The 13,743-nt window shown below is 43.9% G+C and overlaps 1 protein-coding gene across 2 annotated transcripts in view; it reads right to left on the reverse strand.

Annotated features, from left to right (window-relative positions):
* IL13RA1 (interleukin 13 receptor subunit alpha 1) overlaps positions 1–13,743 on the reverse strand; it is a 120,938-nt gene that overhangs the window by 61,805 nt on the left and 45,390 nt on the right. For both annotated transcript variants that reach the window (XM_030209604.1, XM_030209605.1), the window contains 2 exons: positions 12,489–12,640; positions 3,597–3,756 (listed from right to left, as the gene is read on the reverse strand). In XM_030209604.1, the coding sequence (XP_030065464.1) occupies positions 3,597–3,756; positions 12,489–12,640 (312 nt within the window). The remainder of the gene's footprint in view (positions 1–3,596; positions 3,757–12,488; positions 12,641–13,743) is intronic.

Below are 13,743 nucleotides of genomic sequence, written 5' to 3' on the forward strand. Positions count from 1 at the left end.
GCTTTTTCCTTGTGCCTTCCCTGTCTTCCCTTTTAGTGCTAGGAGCTCTTTTGGTTGTTTGGTGCATAGGAGCACCTTAGTTAGTTTAGAGTTGTAGAGCACTGCTTGTAGCTTGGTGCTTAGTAGCACCTGTGTTAGCTTGTGTATTTAGTTCCCTGCTCTGTTAGTTTAGGGCTTAGAAAGTCCCTTTGTTGAGCAGGGCTTAGGAGCTCCTGTTTAGTATAGGGTTAGGAAGTGCTTTTGTCAGTTTTCTGTTAGGAACACTCCTGCTGGGTTAGGGCTTGGGAGCACTTAGATCAGTTTAGGTTTAGGAGTACTTCTGTTTCCAGTCCTGGTCCCTGTGTCATCCGGTATCCGGTAAGTCCTGCCGGCCACTCGAACCCAAGGGTTCAACCCTTTGGGGGGGGGGGGGGGTAGTGGCCAAGCACAGGTGAAGCTGTACGGACCAGTCCAGTGTGCTCCAGTCCAGTGTGTTCCGGTCCGGTGTGTGTTCCAGTCTGGTGCGCTCCAGTCCAGTGTGTTCCTGTCCGGTGTGTGTTCCAGTCCTGTGTCCTCCAGTCTGGGGGATTGCAGTCCAGTGTTCCAGTCCTGTGTCCTCCAGTCCAGGGGATTCCAGTCCATGTGTTCCAGTTCGCTGGGCAGTGCCTGCAGTCCCTGCCGGTGTGCTTACCCAGTGTTGGTTGGTGGGTTTTGCCTGCTGCTGTCGCTCCTCGGCAGCAGCCCAAGGGCTCACGTTTGCTCCAGAGCCCGGCCCCGCGGGCTCTGAACCTGAGAACCTGACAGATTGCAAAGGCCATGAGCCCGGCAAGAACCCCTGCCCAGCTGACCCAGCTGGGGTCCAGCTCCGTCATTGTGCTTGATCCTTCTATGACTCTTCGTCAGTATCGTGGGAAACTTTTGTCTCATCCTGTTTTGAAGAAGACCCCTGAAGCGGCAGCTGAGAGAAAACATGTCCGGCTGCTTGGGATCGTTGAAAATCCGGTTTCAGACATTGACCCTTACATCACGCTCTCAGAGTATCGCTGCAGCCTTGTCTTGAATCCAGCTTTGTGGGATACTCCTGAAGCTGTCGCTGAGAGGAGACGTCTAGGGAATTCTACGCTATGGGTTCAGCTGGAGTCCAGTCCAGTCCCAGCAGCACGCCCAGCCAAACCTCTGAAGCCAGGTCAAGCAGCGCGCCCAGCCACGCCTCTGAAGCCAGTCCGAGCAGTGCGTCCAGCCAAGCTTTTGAGTCCAGTCCGAGGGACGCTTCTGACCGAGCCTCCAATGCCAGTTCAAGTGGCGCTTCCACTAAAGCTTCAGAGTCCAGTCCGTGGGACGCTGCTGACCGAGCCTCCGATTCCAGTCCGAAGGGGGGGGGGGGCTTCTCAGTGAGCCTCCGGTGCCAGTCCAGATGGCACCTCCAAGCAAGCCTCGGAGTCCAGTCCGAGTGGGGCAGTTACTCGAGACTCCGAGTCCCATCCAAGCTGTGCTTCCAGGCAAGTCTCTGAGTCCAGTTCGAGTGGCGCTTCAAACCGAGCCTCCTAGTACCAGGTTGGATCCCAATTCCAACCCAATTTTTGATCTGGATCTGCTTATGACACTCCAGGATTACCGGGTTGCACTTTTGTCTGATCCAGCCTTGAAGGATACCCCTGAAGCTGCCACAGAGAGAAAGCGTGTCTCCTGGCTTGGGTTTGAAGAAAACCCAGTTTCTGCTATTGATCCCTCTACCAAGCTGTTCTTTTACCGCTTCCAACTCCTATTGGATCCAGCCCTGCGGAATACTCCTGAGGCCCAAGCTGAAAGAAGGTGGCTTAATAGTCCCGGCCAAGATGCTGAGTCCGGGTCAAGTTGGAGTTCCAGTTCCAGGCAAGATGCTGAGTCCGGATCAAGTTGCCATCCCGGTCAAGATGCTGAGTCCGGGTCAAGTTGGAGTTCCAGTCAAGATGCTGAGTCTGGAGCGAGTTGCAGTTCCAGTCAAGATGCTGAGTCTGGAGCAAGTTGCAGTTCCAGTCAAGATGCTGAGTCTGGATCGAGTTGCAGTTCCAGTCAAGATGCTGAGTCTGGATCGAGTTGCAGTTCCAGTCAAGATGCTGAGTCTGGATAATGTCAGCGAGCACTTTGGCTTTCTGGACAATGCACTGATTTTCCAAAAAGAGTCCTAAGCACAGATGGCATCTGCCTTTAAAAAAAAAAAAAAAAGTGAACTCTTGTCTTGCAAAGAAAGAAAAAGGGAGCTCTGGAATGAGGTTCGTAGGATGAGTGAAAAAAATAGATAGATGCAGGAATAATCTAAGGAACTTTTTCTTTACGGAAAAAGGTAGTGATTGTGTGGAACAGCCTTCCACTGGAAGTAGTGATGACAAAGACTATCTGAATTCAAGAAAGCAAGACACAAACACAGAAGATCCGAGAAAGACGATGAGAGTGAGCTTAGTAGTTGGTATGGATGAGCAGACTGGATAGGTTGTAAAGTCTTTATCTGCTATGACGTTCTGCTTTTCAGAAAATGTTTTAATCGCATCAAGTGCTATCAATAATGCATTGCAATCCAGCCAAACACAGCCAAAATGAATTACCCCAAAATTCTATATATGGCGCCTAAAGTTGCACGCTAATTTGTCTGTATGGCCAAATTGTCGCACAACTTAATTGAGCAACAAGCCAATCAGTGCCAGTTTCAGCGACGCAGAAATCCAAAATTGCTGGAGGAGACTGTCGGGCCAGTATTTAAAGAAAAATATTAAGCAGACATTCAGCACACAGGGAACCTTTAAATCAGCTGAAATGCCACCCCATTACTGCCCTGAACTCAGTTCTTCTGGCTCCATTTTCTTTGAATTGGGCAGGACTCTTGTATTACTGTATTATCTTTGCAGAACAGCAGTGCACATTTCACAATGTGGATTCTCTTATTTGAGAATTTCTGTACCTATTCAGAATTGATGTATCCCAACAGATTATTTTAAATTAATATTACCAATCAAAACAAGAAATTCTATAAAAGGCTAGCAAACCAAGATCTGGAGAGGGTAAGAAAGGTGCTGTAATGTTTTTTTATGGGGGTGGGTGGGTGGGGGAGTATTATTTCTAGGTGATAACCGAGATTGAACAAAAAACATGGGATAAAATTGAGCTCTTCAGAGCAAAAGCGAGCCACGTCCACTTTTTGCATTTCCAAGCAGAACTTTATCTTGCCATTTTTCTAAAAGTGAAGATATTCTAAACACTCACCTTATGTCAAAATTTCAGTCTAAAGAACAAGCAATGCCTGAATCAGCTTTAATCGGTCAGCAATCTACACACACGTGGTATTTCAGCTCTGCAAGACTTACAACATTGGACATGGTCTATTCTTGTTCCAAAAACAATAAAGAAAGTAGCACATGCATAAAGCCACTCACCAGATGTCAGAATTGGTTAGGTATGGACATGGTCCGGTTTTCCCCCTAACGTTTTAGGCCACAGAGACTAACACATTAGTCCGCTTTTTGCCCTGAAGAGCTCAGTTAATTCTTATACTGTCACACTGTGCATCCAGCCACCAAATGAACACTGGACAGACGCTGGAGAAACCTCTAGAGTGGATTCAAGTAAAGAAATGACATCCTTACCTTTCTTAACAGGAGATGTTTCATTTAAGCTTTCCTCTTGGCTCCAGTCGCTCCATAGGCTTGCAGAACAAAGTTCATCTACTTTTTCTCGTACTCTGACTGTGTAGTGCACATCAGGAAAGTATTTTCTGAGAATGACAAGACTGCGATCCTTGGAGACCTGTGACCAGTTAGGAATATATAAAAATGTTAATGTTTTTTGTCTTACATTCTGCAGTGCCTGCCTGGAAAGGCAAGACAACTTATCACCCTGTGACTTTGCTAACAGCTGTTCAAGATTTAAGCTGAGTGTTTGTGTTTTTATGGCCTTATGATATTTTTTTCCCAAATGATTTTTAAAATTGTCTTCCTTAAAAACTAATATACTAAACAGTTGTTAGGGCATCCCCTATGGAAAACCATAACAAATGCATGTTTTTAATTAGATTATCACAAGCTAGTCCAATATGACAATAAGAATAAAACCCCAGATTTACCTGGGGTGGAATAATGGGTGCATGAACACCCATCCCCCACCATTAGTTATTGCTTACCTCACAGTGGCTTTAGGATGGCTGGTATGGTTGGTTGAAGAATCAACCAATTACTTGTGGAGAGGTTTTGGCGGCATTCCATTGGGGTGGTCAAAGATGGTGCGGGGTTTTTGTTCGTGGGTCTCCTCAGAATACTTTGAGTTTAATTTTGCGCGACGTATTTTGAGCACTTTGCAATGTTTTGAAGTGTTTTTAACTGTTGGGGACAACACATGACGGTTTTGCAGTGGCTTTGTTTAATTTCACTTTACTAGCGGTTGTGGCTTTTGCGACATCTGTTTCTTCTTAAGGGTGTATGCGCAGCTGAGTAAAAACGGGACAGGAGAGTGTGGTCAGGAGGTGTGTAAATTATGGGGCTAGTGTTCTAATAAGACTGCTATTTGAAGTTTGTGCTGGCATATGACTGAAAAGGGTTTTGATAGGTGGTTGAAATGTGGGGTGGGGCGTGTATGAAGTGCAATTGTTCTTGAATTCTGTGAACTGCTGATTGAGCCTATGAGAAGTCGGGGGTGGGGAGAATTGTTGGCTTTGTGCTGGTAAGGATAAGTAATGCTGGGATTGATATGGCTCCAAAAACGAGAGGGGCTAAATTGGAAGAAAGTGGGGGGGGGGGGGGGGGGGGGGTGTCTGGGGTTGGAAAGAAATACGTTACACAGGTTGATGAATGTGAACAAGTGTACAAGTTCAACTTGTCAAGTCGGTGACTGGGGCCAGAAAGTGTGCAAAAAACATGAGGGCAAGTGGAAGATGTTGTAAGAAAAAAGGATGTTGGAAAAAATGTAAAGGTGGACAGGAGAAAGAGTATGCCTTCAAAGATTTCAGTGAAGTCTGTACTTAATCCAGACATATCTAAGAGATAGAAGCGTTTGTCTGGACAGCAGCACAAGTGATCTCAAGCGGTGACTGGTGACTGAGGATTCTTCCGAGTCTGACCATTTGAATGGTGATAATGAATTGGGATGTGAAAAGAAGGTTGATGGGAGGCGTGGAAAAAAAGTATGGGGTAGGGACTGTGCAAGCATTTGAAGGATAAGAAATTTATGCGCAATTTGTGGCGTGTGTTAAAAGCATTCAGGCAGTGAAAAGCATATGCGAAAAGATACTGGGCAAAATCCAGTTGATGTGTGGGAATCAATGGAGTCTTCAGATTCTTCCGAGTCTTTATCTTCAGGAAGTGATTCTGACGATGGGTTTGGTGTGAGGTCTCAGAAGTCCGGTGTGGTTTCATGTGTTGGTAATGAGGGTAATGTTAGTCAAGCCTTAAATAAAAGTGGTCATACCTTCAGTGCTTTGGTGCCTCTTGGAACCCATATTTCTTTAAAAGTCAAAAGAATCTTGAAAGGAAAATTTGTGGACTTCTGTGCATTATTAGTAAGGGAACAAGATTACAAGGTAAAAAGAATAAGGATGGAAAGGAGAGGTTGAAAGTGCCAAAATATATATACAATTGGTTATTGGGTTTTAATATCTATGCTGCTGTTTTGGGGGAGACTAAACCTGAATTATATCCATGTTTTTTGAGGTATTCGGATAGGATTTTGAAGGCTTATAGGATGTATTGTGGATGGTCATGGTTAAACTATGACACTCATTTTAGGAAATGTTTGGCAAAGGATAGGTCTAATGCCTGGGGGCTTTAGGGGATGTAGACATCTGGTTGACAGAGATGACTTTTTTGGCCCTGGTCCTTTTATGGTTTCACGCCGCAAAATGTCATCTCTGGGATTGTGGGAGGGGCAGGAAGTCAGGCAGAAAATAATACCCGGGGAAATTTTCAGCCGAATATATTAGGAGGGGCTGTTTCTCAGGACCAGGTGTTGGAGTTGCTTTCACTTTAACGCACGGCAACATGTGCGGCAGTCCTGTAAATTTAGACATAAGTGTTCCATCTGTAGAGGGACTCATCTTTCGTTGTAATGTTAAAGAGAATACGGCTTCCAAGGGGTATGGATCCAGATCAGTGCCCTCTGGAGTTTTTGTGCAAGGCTCCATCTCCAATTAATTTGGATTTTGGAAGAATGGTTAAGGAATTATCCAATGAAGGAGGATGTAAAATTGTTATTAGAAGGTTTCAGTGAGGGATTTAGGATTCCTTTTTATGGCCCTGTGTTGGTGCTCAAGTTGCTTAATTCATCTTCTGTGATTATTCATAGTGATATTGTGGTAGCGAAGTTGTGCAAAGAAATTGATCGGAGAACAGCTGGGCCATTTTCTAGTCCTCCATTTGATTTAATCATTTCACCATTGGGGATTGCCCCTAAGAAGGAATTGGAACATATTGGCTAATTCATAATTTATCTTACCAATTGGAGCTGGTGTTAATGCATTCATTGACCTTAATGATTATTCCATAAGATATGCTTCATTGGATCAAGCAGTCTTATTATTGAGGTCTTGTGGTAAGGGTGTATTAATGGCAAAGACAAGACAATACTGAATCAGCCTCTAGGTTGTTACCAGCGCACCCGGAATCCTTTTTTGTCTGCTCGGTTTTAAATTTCAGTCACAGTTCTTTTTTGATCAAGCTATGCCAATGAGATGTTCGATCTCTTGCTCAAGTTTTGAAGCATTTTCCACTTTCATTCATTGGGTCATTGAACAGGTTGCTGGTGATAGAAATGTTATACATTATTTAGATGATTTTCTTTTTGTGGGCCCGGAAAAAATGTGTTTGTAAGGATCTGGTCGATACATTTCAAAATCATTTTGGTATTCCATTGGCTAAGGACAAGTCTGAGGGTCCTTGCACAACACTGACCTTTCTAGATGTGGAATTGGATTCTTTACAGATGCAGTGTATTGCCAGCTGAGGTGGTTAACAGATTTGTTGAAGCCATTGAGGTCACAGGAGCCGACTCTGGGTGCTGTGGGTGCTTGAGCACCCCCAATATTGAGAAAATTCCTTGTATGTGTCCAAGGAAGGGTTATTTCCACTGGGCTTAGCACCCCCAATAATTTTGAAAAGTTGGCTCCTATGATTGAGGCTGCTTGGCTGTAAAAAAGCTTGACATCGAAACAGGTTCAGGTCTTTGACTGGACTGATTACATTTTGCGTGTGCAGTTAATTCCAATGGTGTGAGTTTTTATTAGGAGTTTATCCTATTTAACCAGAGGCGATGGAAAAGCACATTATTTTATCAGGATTCCATCTCAAGTGAAGGGAGATTTTACGTTATGGAGAATGTTTTAAAAATATTTTAATGGGGTAACAGTTTGGCAGACTCCAACCTTATTCAGGATTTACTCAGGGAATTGGATGACAGTGTTAGTAATTTTATGCAAGGTCATATACCTACCTATTTGGTTCCCTCTGATGTCATCCACGCTGCTTTTGCCAAAGTTACCTGTATGCCAGGGTCAGGGGCATTCACTAAAGATGAACGCGCTGTTATAGAACTCGGATTTACATCAGGTTTCAGTTGGGCAAATTGCCACCCTATATGAACTGCAGTTTGTATTTATGTACTTATTTATAATATTAGATCCCAGATTAGACATGAATTAGATTGAAACCTAGCTTGGGGGTGTATGGGGGAGGCATAGGTAGAGTAGTAATTTGTTATATAAATTGTAATCAGTGTGTCATTTTGAGGGGCTAAATTAGATTGAAACCTAGCTGGGGGGGGGGGGGGGTTGGGGGGCATTCACCCCCCCCCACCCCCCCACATGAACTGCAATTTGTGTTTATCTATTTACTTATTTATGACATTTAGATCTTGGATAAAACATGAATTAGGTTGAAGCCTAGTTTGGGGGGTGTGGGGGGTATTGCCCCCCCATATACAAACTGTATGTCTGGAAAGGGATATGTAACAGATAATGTTGGGGGTGTGAGGGGGTACTGGCCCCCCCCCCCCCCCACATGATCTGGAAGAAAAAAGGGAGGGAGATTACTTGTCCTAGTGTGTTTTGTATTTTTTGGGTTATGAGTGGGAATTGTCCTCCCTGGTATGGTGGGAATTGTCCAGATGGGAATTGAACTAGAACCATGCTGTTTTATTTATTTGTTACATTCGTATCCCACATTTTCCCACCTATTTGTAGGCTCAACGTGGCTTACATAGTACCGGAGAGGCCTTTGCAGGCTCCGGTGTGAACAAATACAGGGTGATGTTGTGGTAAGATCAAGTTCATGTGGCACAGCCACATTAGGGAATCGGAGAACGGAAGACTTGTGTATTGTCCATTACGCGCTTTAGTTTGGTTGTGTTGCAGAGATTAGGCATTTAAGTTGGATCAGTAGGGTATGCCTTTTTAAACAGGTTGGTTTTTAGTGATTTCCGGAATTTTAGGTGGTCGTACGTCGTTTTCAAGGCTTTTGGTAATGCGTTCCACAGTTGTGTGCCGTTTCTAGAATGCTCAGCACTCAACTTCTTCAGCACTCAAATTTGGGAGCCATTTACTGAATCTAGTCTAAGTTTATATGCATATATCTCAGGCAATTTTATATGTGCTTAATTCTGAATGTAAAATGCTGTTTGAGCCACAGAAATGGTTAATAAAATTACCCTCTATACAGTTTCATTGCCCTTTCTGGGTATTAGAGGGGCATGACAGTTGTGTAAGCAGTGAACTCAGGGCCTGCATATGAATCCCAAAAGTACACCTTGCATTTAGAGACATTAACAAGAATTCCAGGTCAGCTGTATATGAGATTTATTGGTACCATTAAACTGCCATAGATTGACATATAAATTCAAATTAAAGGTTTCACTACATACAACCCACTGGCAACAAAAAGAGACCTCTGAAATCAGTTTTTGTGCTTTCCAACATATGGAATGTTGAATAGAATTATGTAAAAGGACTAATATCTGTCCATAGGCACAATAACTATAAGAAAGGAACAAATTAATTCTCCAAGTCTGGCAAGCAGGAATTTGTGACTGATGATCCTTGACAGTGCTATGGTGAATGTGTGTATATTGCCATTCTAAAATAGGGAACACATGTACAGGGCTGAGGCAAAAAAGTAACCGACTAAAGGTTTTTGTTGTTTTCTCAGCAACCACTAAATATTTCAGTGTGAAAATTTACGGCTTTGTTATTATTTATGTGCCAAGTGGAATGAGTATCTTTAAACACAGCAAAGTTACAAACATTTTAGTGTGACAACCCAATGCAGGGTGCGGACTGACCATAAGGGCAATCAGACAGTGCCCGAGGGCCCAAAGGCTCTCCCCCTCCCTCTGGTCCTGGTTAGATCCCCACTCTTTGCTCCCCGCTGCTCTGCCCAGCACCGCTACATTTTCAAAATGGTTGCTGAGACTTTCCTGCAGCAGTCTCACGAGACTGCCGAGACCCACAAGACTACTGCAGGAAGTCTCGGCAGCCATTTTGAAAACATGGCAGCATTGGGCAGAGCAGCGGGAAGGAAACAGTGGGGATCTTTTCTACTCTGGAAAAGGCCACTAGACCACCAGGGTCCTTAAATGTAGGACCAGGGAGGACGCACTAGTGCGCAGGGTGTGGAGGGGGCAGTGCTGCCCGGGGGCCCAGAGCACCATCAGTCCATCCCGACCCAGCAATTTTCATGCGTTCAAAAAAGCTTTGCACTGTAAACTACCATTATTAAAAACAAAAAACAGGATACCAGCTTACTGATAATGACTTCACAGTGACGAAGACTTTTGCCTGATAGGGTTACTGTATCTCTCCAGAAAAAGGAGGATAGATTGAGCCAGTCTGGGTTTTACTTCCATTGCTTTCAATGGAAGCAAAACCCGGACTGGATCAATGGTGTCCTCCTTTTTCTGGAGACATATAGTAACCCTATTTGGGGAGCAATGTTGGGGGCCTATCACAAGCTCCACCCAAAGCCACAAACAATCGCTGAAACGCTGCATATGATCTGAGATAGCCTGCCACGGGGACTGATTGACCTCAAACACCTCTCTCCTTCTCCCTTGCCTCCTCTCTTCAATCCTTTTCATCACACTGAGCCCCTCCCTCTTTCAATTAAAGCTAAGGGTGGACACCGAGCATTCACAGAGACCAAAATTCTGACACATTGCTAATTTTATCATTTGAATGACATTAGTTTACTGTGTTTTAGCTAGTACATTTTTTATGCGCAAAAATCAGCTCTTAACGCTACAATGTCAGTATCATCAACATAGCTTAAGATAATTAAATGTTTATTAATAATACTTAGGTATGATGACTAAATAAGTACATACAAATTTCTCATTGAACTTCAAAGTGGTTGCTAAGGAAATGGCAAAAAACTAGGGGGTTACTTCCCCCCCCCCCTGTATACATTCAAGGAACATTCTGAGTATGTCCATCTGAAATGTCTGCATGCTGCCAGCTACACTTAACAGAACTTTTTCAAAAATTGTTGCTTTTATGTGTATAACAATTTACACATAAATCTGTTTTAGATATGTATTTTAGATTGACTTACCACCCAGGAATGCTAAAAGATCATCCCGCACAGTCCTTAATCTGCACTTCCCCAACTGCAGAGGTCTAAAATACAAACTAATGCATGCGTCAAACTTTACCTACTTCAGCACACAGTTATAGAACGCACTACCGCGCAACTTAAAAACGATTTACGAACTAACCAAATTCCGCAAACTACTGAAGACCCATCTCTTTAATAAGGCATACCACAAAGATCAACAAATGTGAACATACACAACTCCTCCACATATATTCAGAACTGTCTTATAATATCTGCTTGTTATATTACTATCATGTTTTATCATTATCATGTTACCCAAGATCCTTCTGTAACACTAAATGTCTATTTTCTAATATATTTCCACTATTCATGATTATTGTAAGCCACACTGAGTCTGCAAAGAGGTGGGAAAATATGGGATACAAATGCAATAAATAAATAAACAACATCAAATACAGGTAAACTTCCTGCCCGACAATCACCCCATAGCAGTCAGCAATTTTAAAGCGGCCGACTGTTGAGGACTGAATCTAACCATGTTCAAGCACCAACTTTGACTATCTGGGTCAGCCATGGACCCAGAAGTTATGTGAGTGCAGCTGATAATCAGTGCTGGCACCAGCATAGCTAAGTGGACAAAAGGAGTACCTTTTGTGTGGTCTTATCTGCCTGGTTAGTGATGTGGGTACTGGAATTGAATATGGTCAATGTCCACATAACTGCCGGCTCCTCCCTGACTCTATCCAAAGAGGTTTTATCACAGTAGATGGCATGAGCCTATCTGGCCCATTCTGTGGGCTGAAGCCAGTGGGTGGAGCTTGCAGCCATATTGTGCGACTCCAAAAATTTGAAGACACTATTAAAAACAATAGCAAACTTGTGAGGTTTATGACTACCCATGTGTATGTGTTTTTTTTTTTTTTTTAAATTTGAGAGCTTTTTTTAAAAATTTGTTTTAAAAGCCTCCCATATGTAACCGAAGCTTTTTTTAAATCATGGGGGGAGTCCTCGGGGGGCTGAGCCGCGGTCGCAGGCACTCCGGAGAGGTAGACTTGTTTTTGGAGTCACAGGAGTGCCCACAACTCAGCGCTGGGACCTTTCTTAAAGCTGCCTCCTACAAACAAAAAAAAAACCCCAAACACATTTGAGCCTCCCGAGGCTCCAAAAATGAGTCTGCTGCTCCGGAGCACCCAAACCTACGGCGGGACCTTGGTTCACCCCAAAGGGCCCCCTCCCCCTCAGAGATTAAAAAAAAAAAAAAAAAAACTCTCGTTACATATGGGAAGCTTTCAAATAAATAAAAAGCTGTCAAATTAAAAAAAAAAAACAACCTCCCCCCCCCCACCCCCACAGACAGGCAGTAGCATACAAAGGGCAGGGTGGTCCTCCTCTGGTGCAGGCAGCAAGGGGGTGTACAGAGCTGCCACATTGCTGTTGGTCTGTGGGTCCTCTGCCCCATGCACCCCCCCTTGCTAGGAAAAAGGTTGGTAGGGGTCATGTGGCTTGGGGGTGTGTGATGCACCTTGGTGGAGTGGCTCAGTGGCGACCCACCCCAGGTGGCAAGCAAGCTAAGTATGCTACTGCACATACAGTGATAAACCTCACAAAATTTGCTACTGTTTTCAATAGCATCTGCAAATGTTTGGGGGTCACACAATATGGCAGTTGTACGGGGGAGACAGCTTCAACTTTTTGACATCATGCCATGTCATCTCCTGTCATAAAACCTCCTTGACTCTGCCCACAGACCACTCCAGCACTCCACTGGACAGTGCTGAAGGAATTACAGCCAAAATTCAGTGGCATTGCGCCTGGTTAACTGCTGCTGAATATTGGTGGCCATCCTGCTCAACAGTTTTAAGCAGGCAGAAGCCTCTTTTGCCTCCTTAACCCACAGTGAATATCATTCATTTCTAAATAAAGCAAACCAAAAAAATATTGCAAACTTACTGAAAATGTTCCCACGTCAAGCGCATTTTCCTTGACTTCCACTTGCGAACATAAGCAGGCATTATTCAGAAGCCATAGATTAGTCCAGCTCACATAGATTTCGTTATCTGAGATGTTCGATAGGTTAGTAATTCTTGGTGTACTAGGCTTTACTGAAACACAAAGGTCAGAGTTTAGGCCCTCAGGCTTCACTGATCATTAGAAAATAAAATACCCTCTATGTATAGGGGTCAACTGACTGAAAAAAAGAAAACTGTCAGAACGTTAACCAAAATCTCATTAGCTTCTTTGAGAATTCCCATCAATTACAAAAAAATTGGCAAAGCAGCAAATATTAGTATCCCCTGGGCTGCACTATAGGGGCAATAAAGGGCGCTAAAAATAAGGTACCCCAAATTGGTGCGCTACGATAATCTATAATAGCATTCGGGTTTCAACATTTAGGGCCCTGTTTACTAAGCCACATTATAGGCACGTTAGCATCTTTAACTCGCAAACATGTACGCGTGTTAACCATGTAGGCGCCTACAAGGTTAACGCATGTGCTAATTGTAGGCGCGTTACAAATGTTAATGCGCCTTAGTAAACAGGGCCCTTAGGTGCCAATGCTTACATCATGTAGAAGGTAGGTATAAACGTTAGCACTTAGATTCTGGCATCTAGATGCACAATTTACAGTAGACTTTATAAAGGACCCCTTTTGACTAAAGGGTTGTCTTATGGCACCCAGAATTACCACAGGCCCAACCTGGATGCCGGATGTTGTTCCACCCCCAGTGTGCGCCATTTCCCGTGCTAATGGAAATATTTAAAAAATATTTCCGCAGGGGGTTGGTTATCTGGCAGTAACTGGGCAGCATCAATGGGTGGCGGTAAGTGCTCCCCTACAAAACGGCTGTGCGGCAAGTGCAAACTTACCACACAGCCATTTCTTTTTTCAGCCTTTTTAACCCGCTGCGGTAAAAGGGGCCTTTGCACACAGCAAAAATGGCCAACGCCGCTAGCACAGGGCTCCTTTTACCTCGCTTAGTAAAAGGATCCCTAAGTTTGGTGTCTATGTGTGAACCACCCATACCCTGCCCATACCCCACCCACATTTAGGCCCCTTTGCAGTTAGGCACTAAAGCTCTTAGACGCTCACTTATAGAACAGCACCTAAGTGCAATTGAGTGCCTAACTTCTATTTGAATGCCTAATTGGCACCCTAACTTGGGGCTCACTATATAAAATTAGGGGTATATAGCTCTTTTGTAGC

Source organism: Microcaecilia unicolor, chromosome 7, assembly GCF_901765095.1.
Source record: "Microcaecilia unicolor chromosome 7, aMicUni1.1, whole genome shotgun sequence".
NCBI lineage: Eukaryota > Metazoa > Chordata > Amphibia > Gymnophiona > Siphonopidae > Microcaecilia > Microcaecilia unicolor.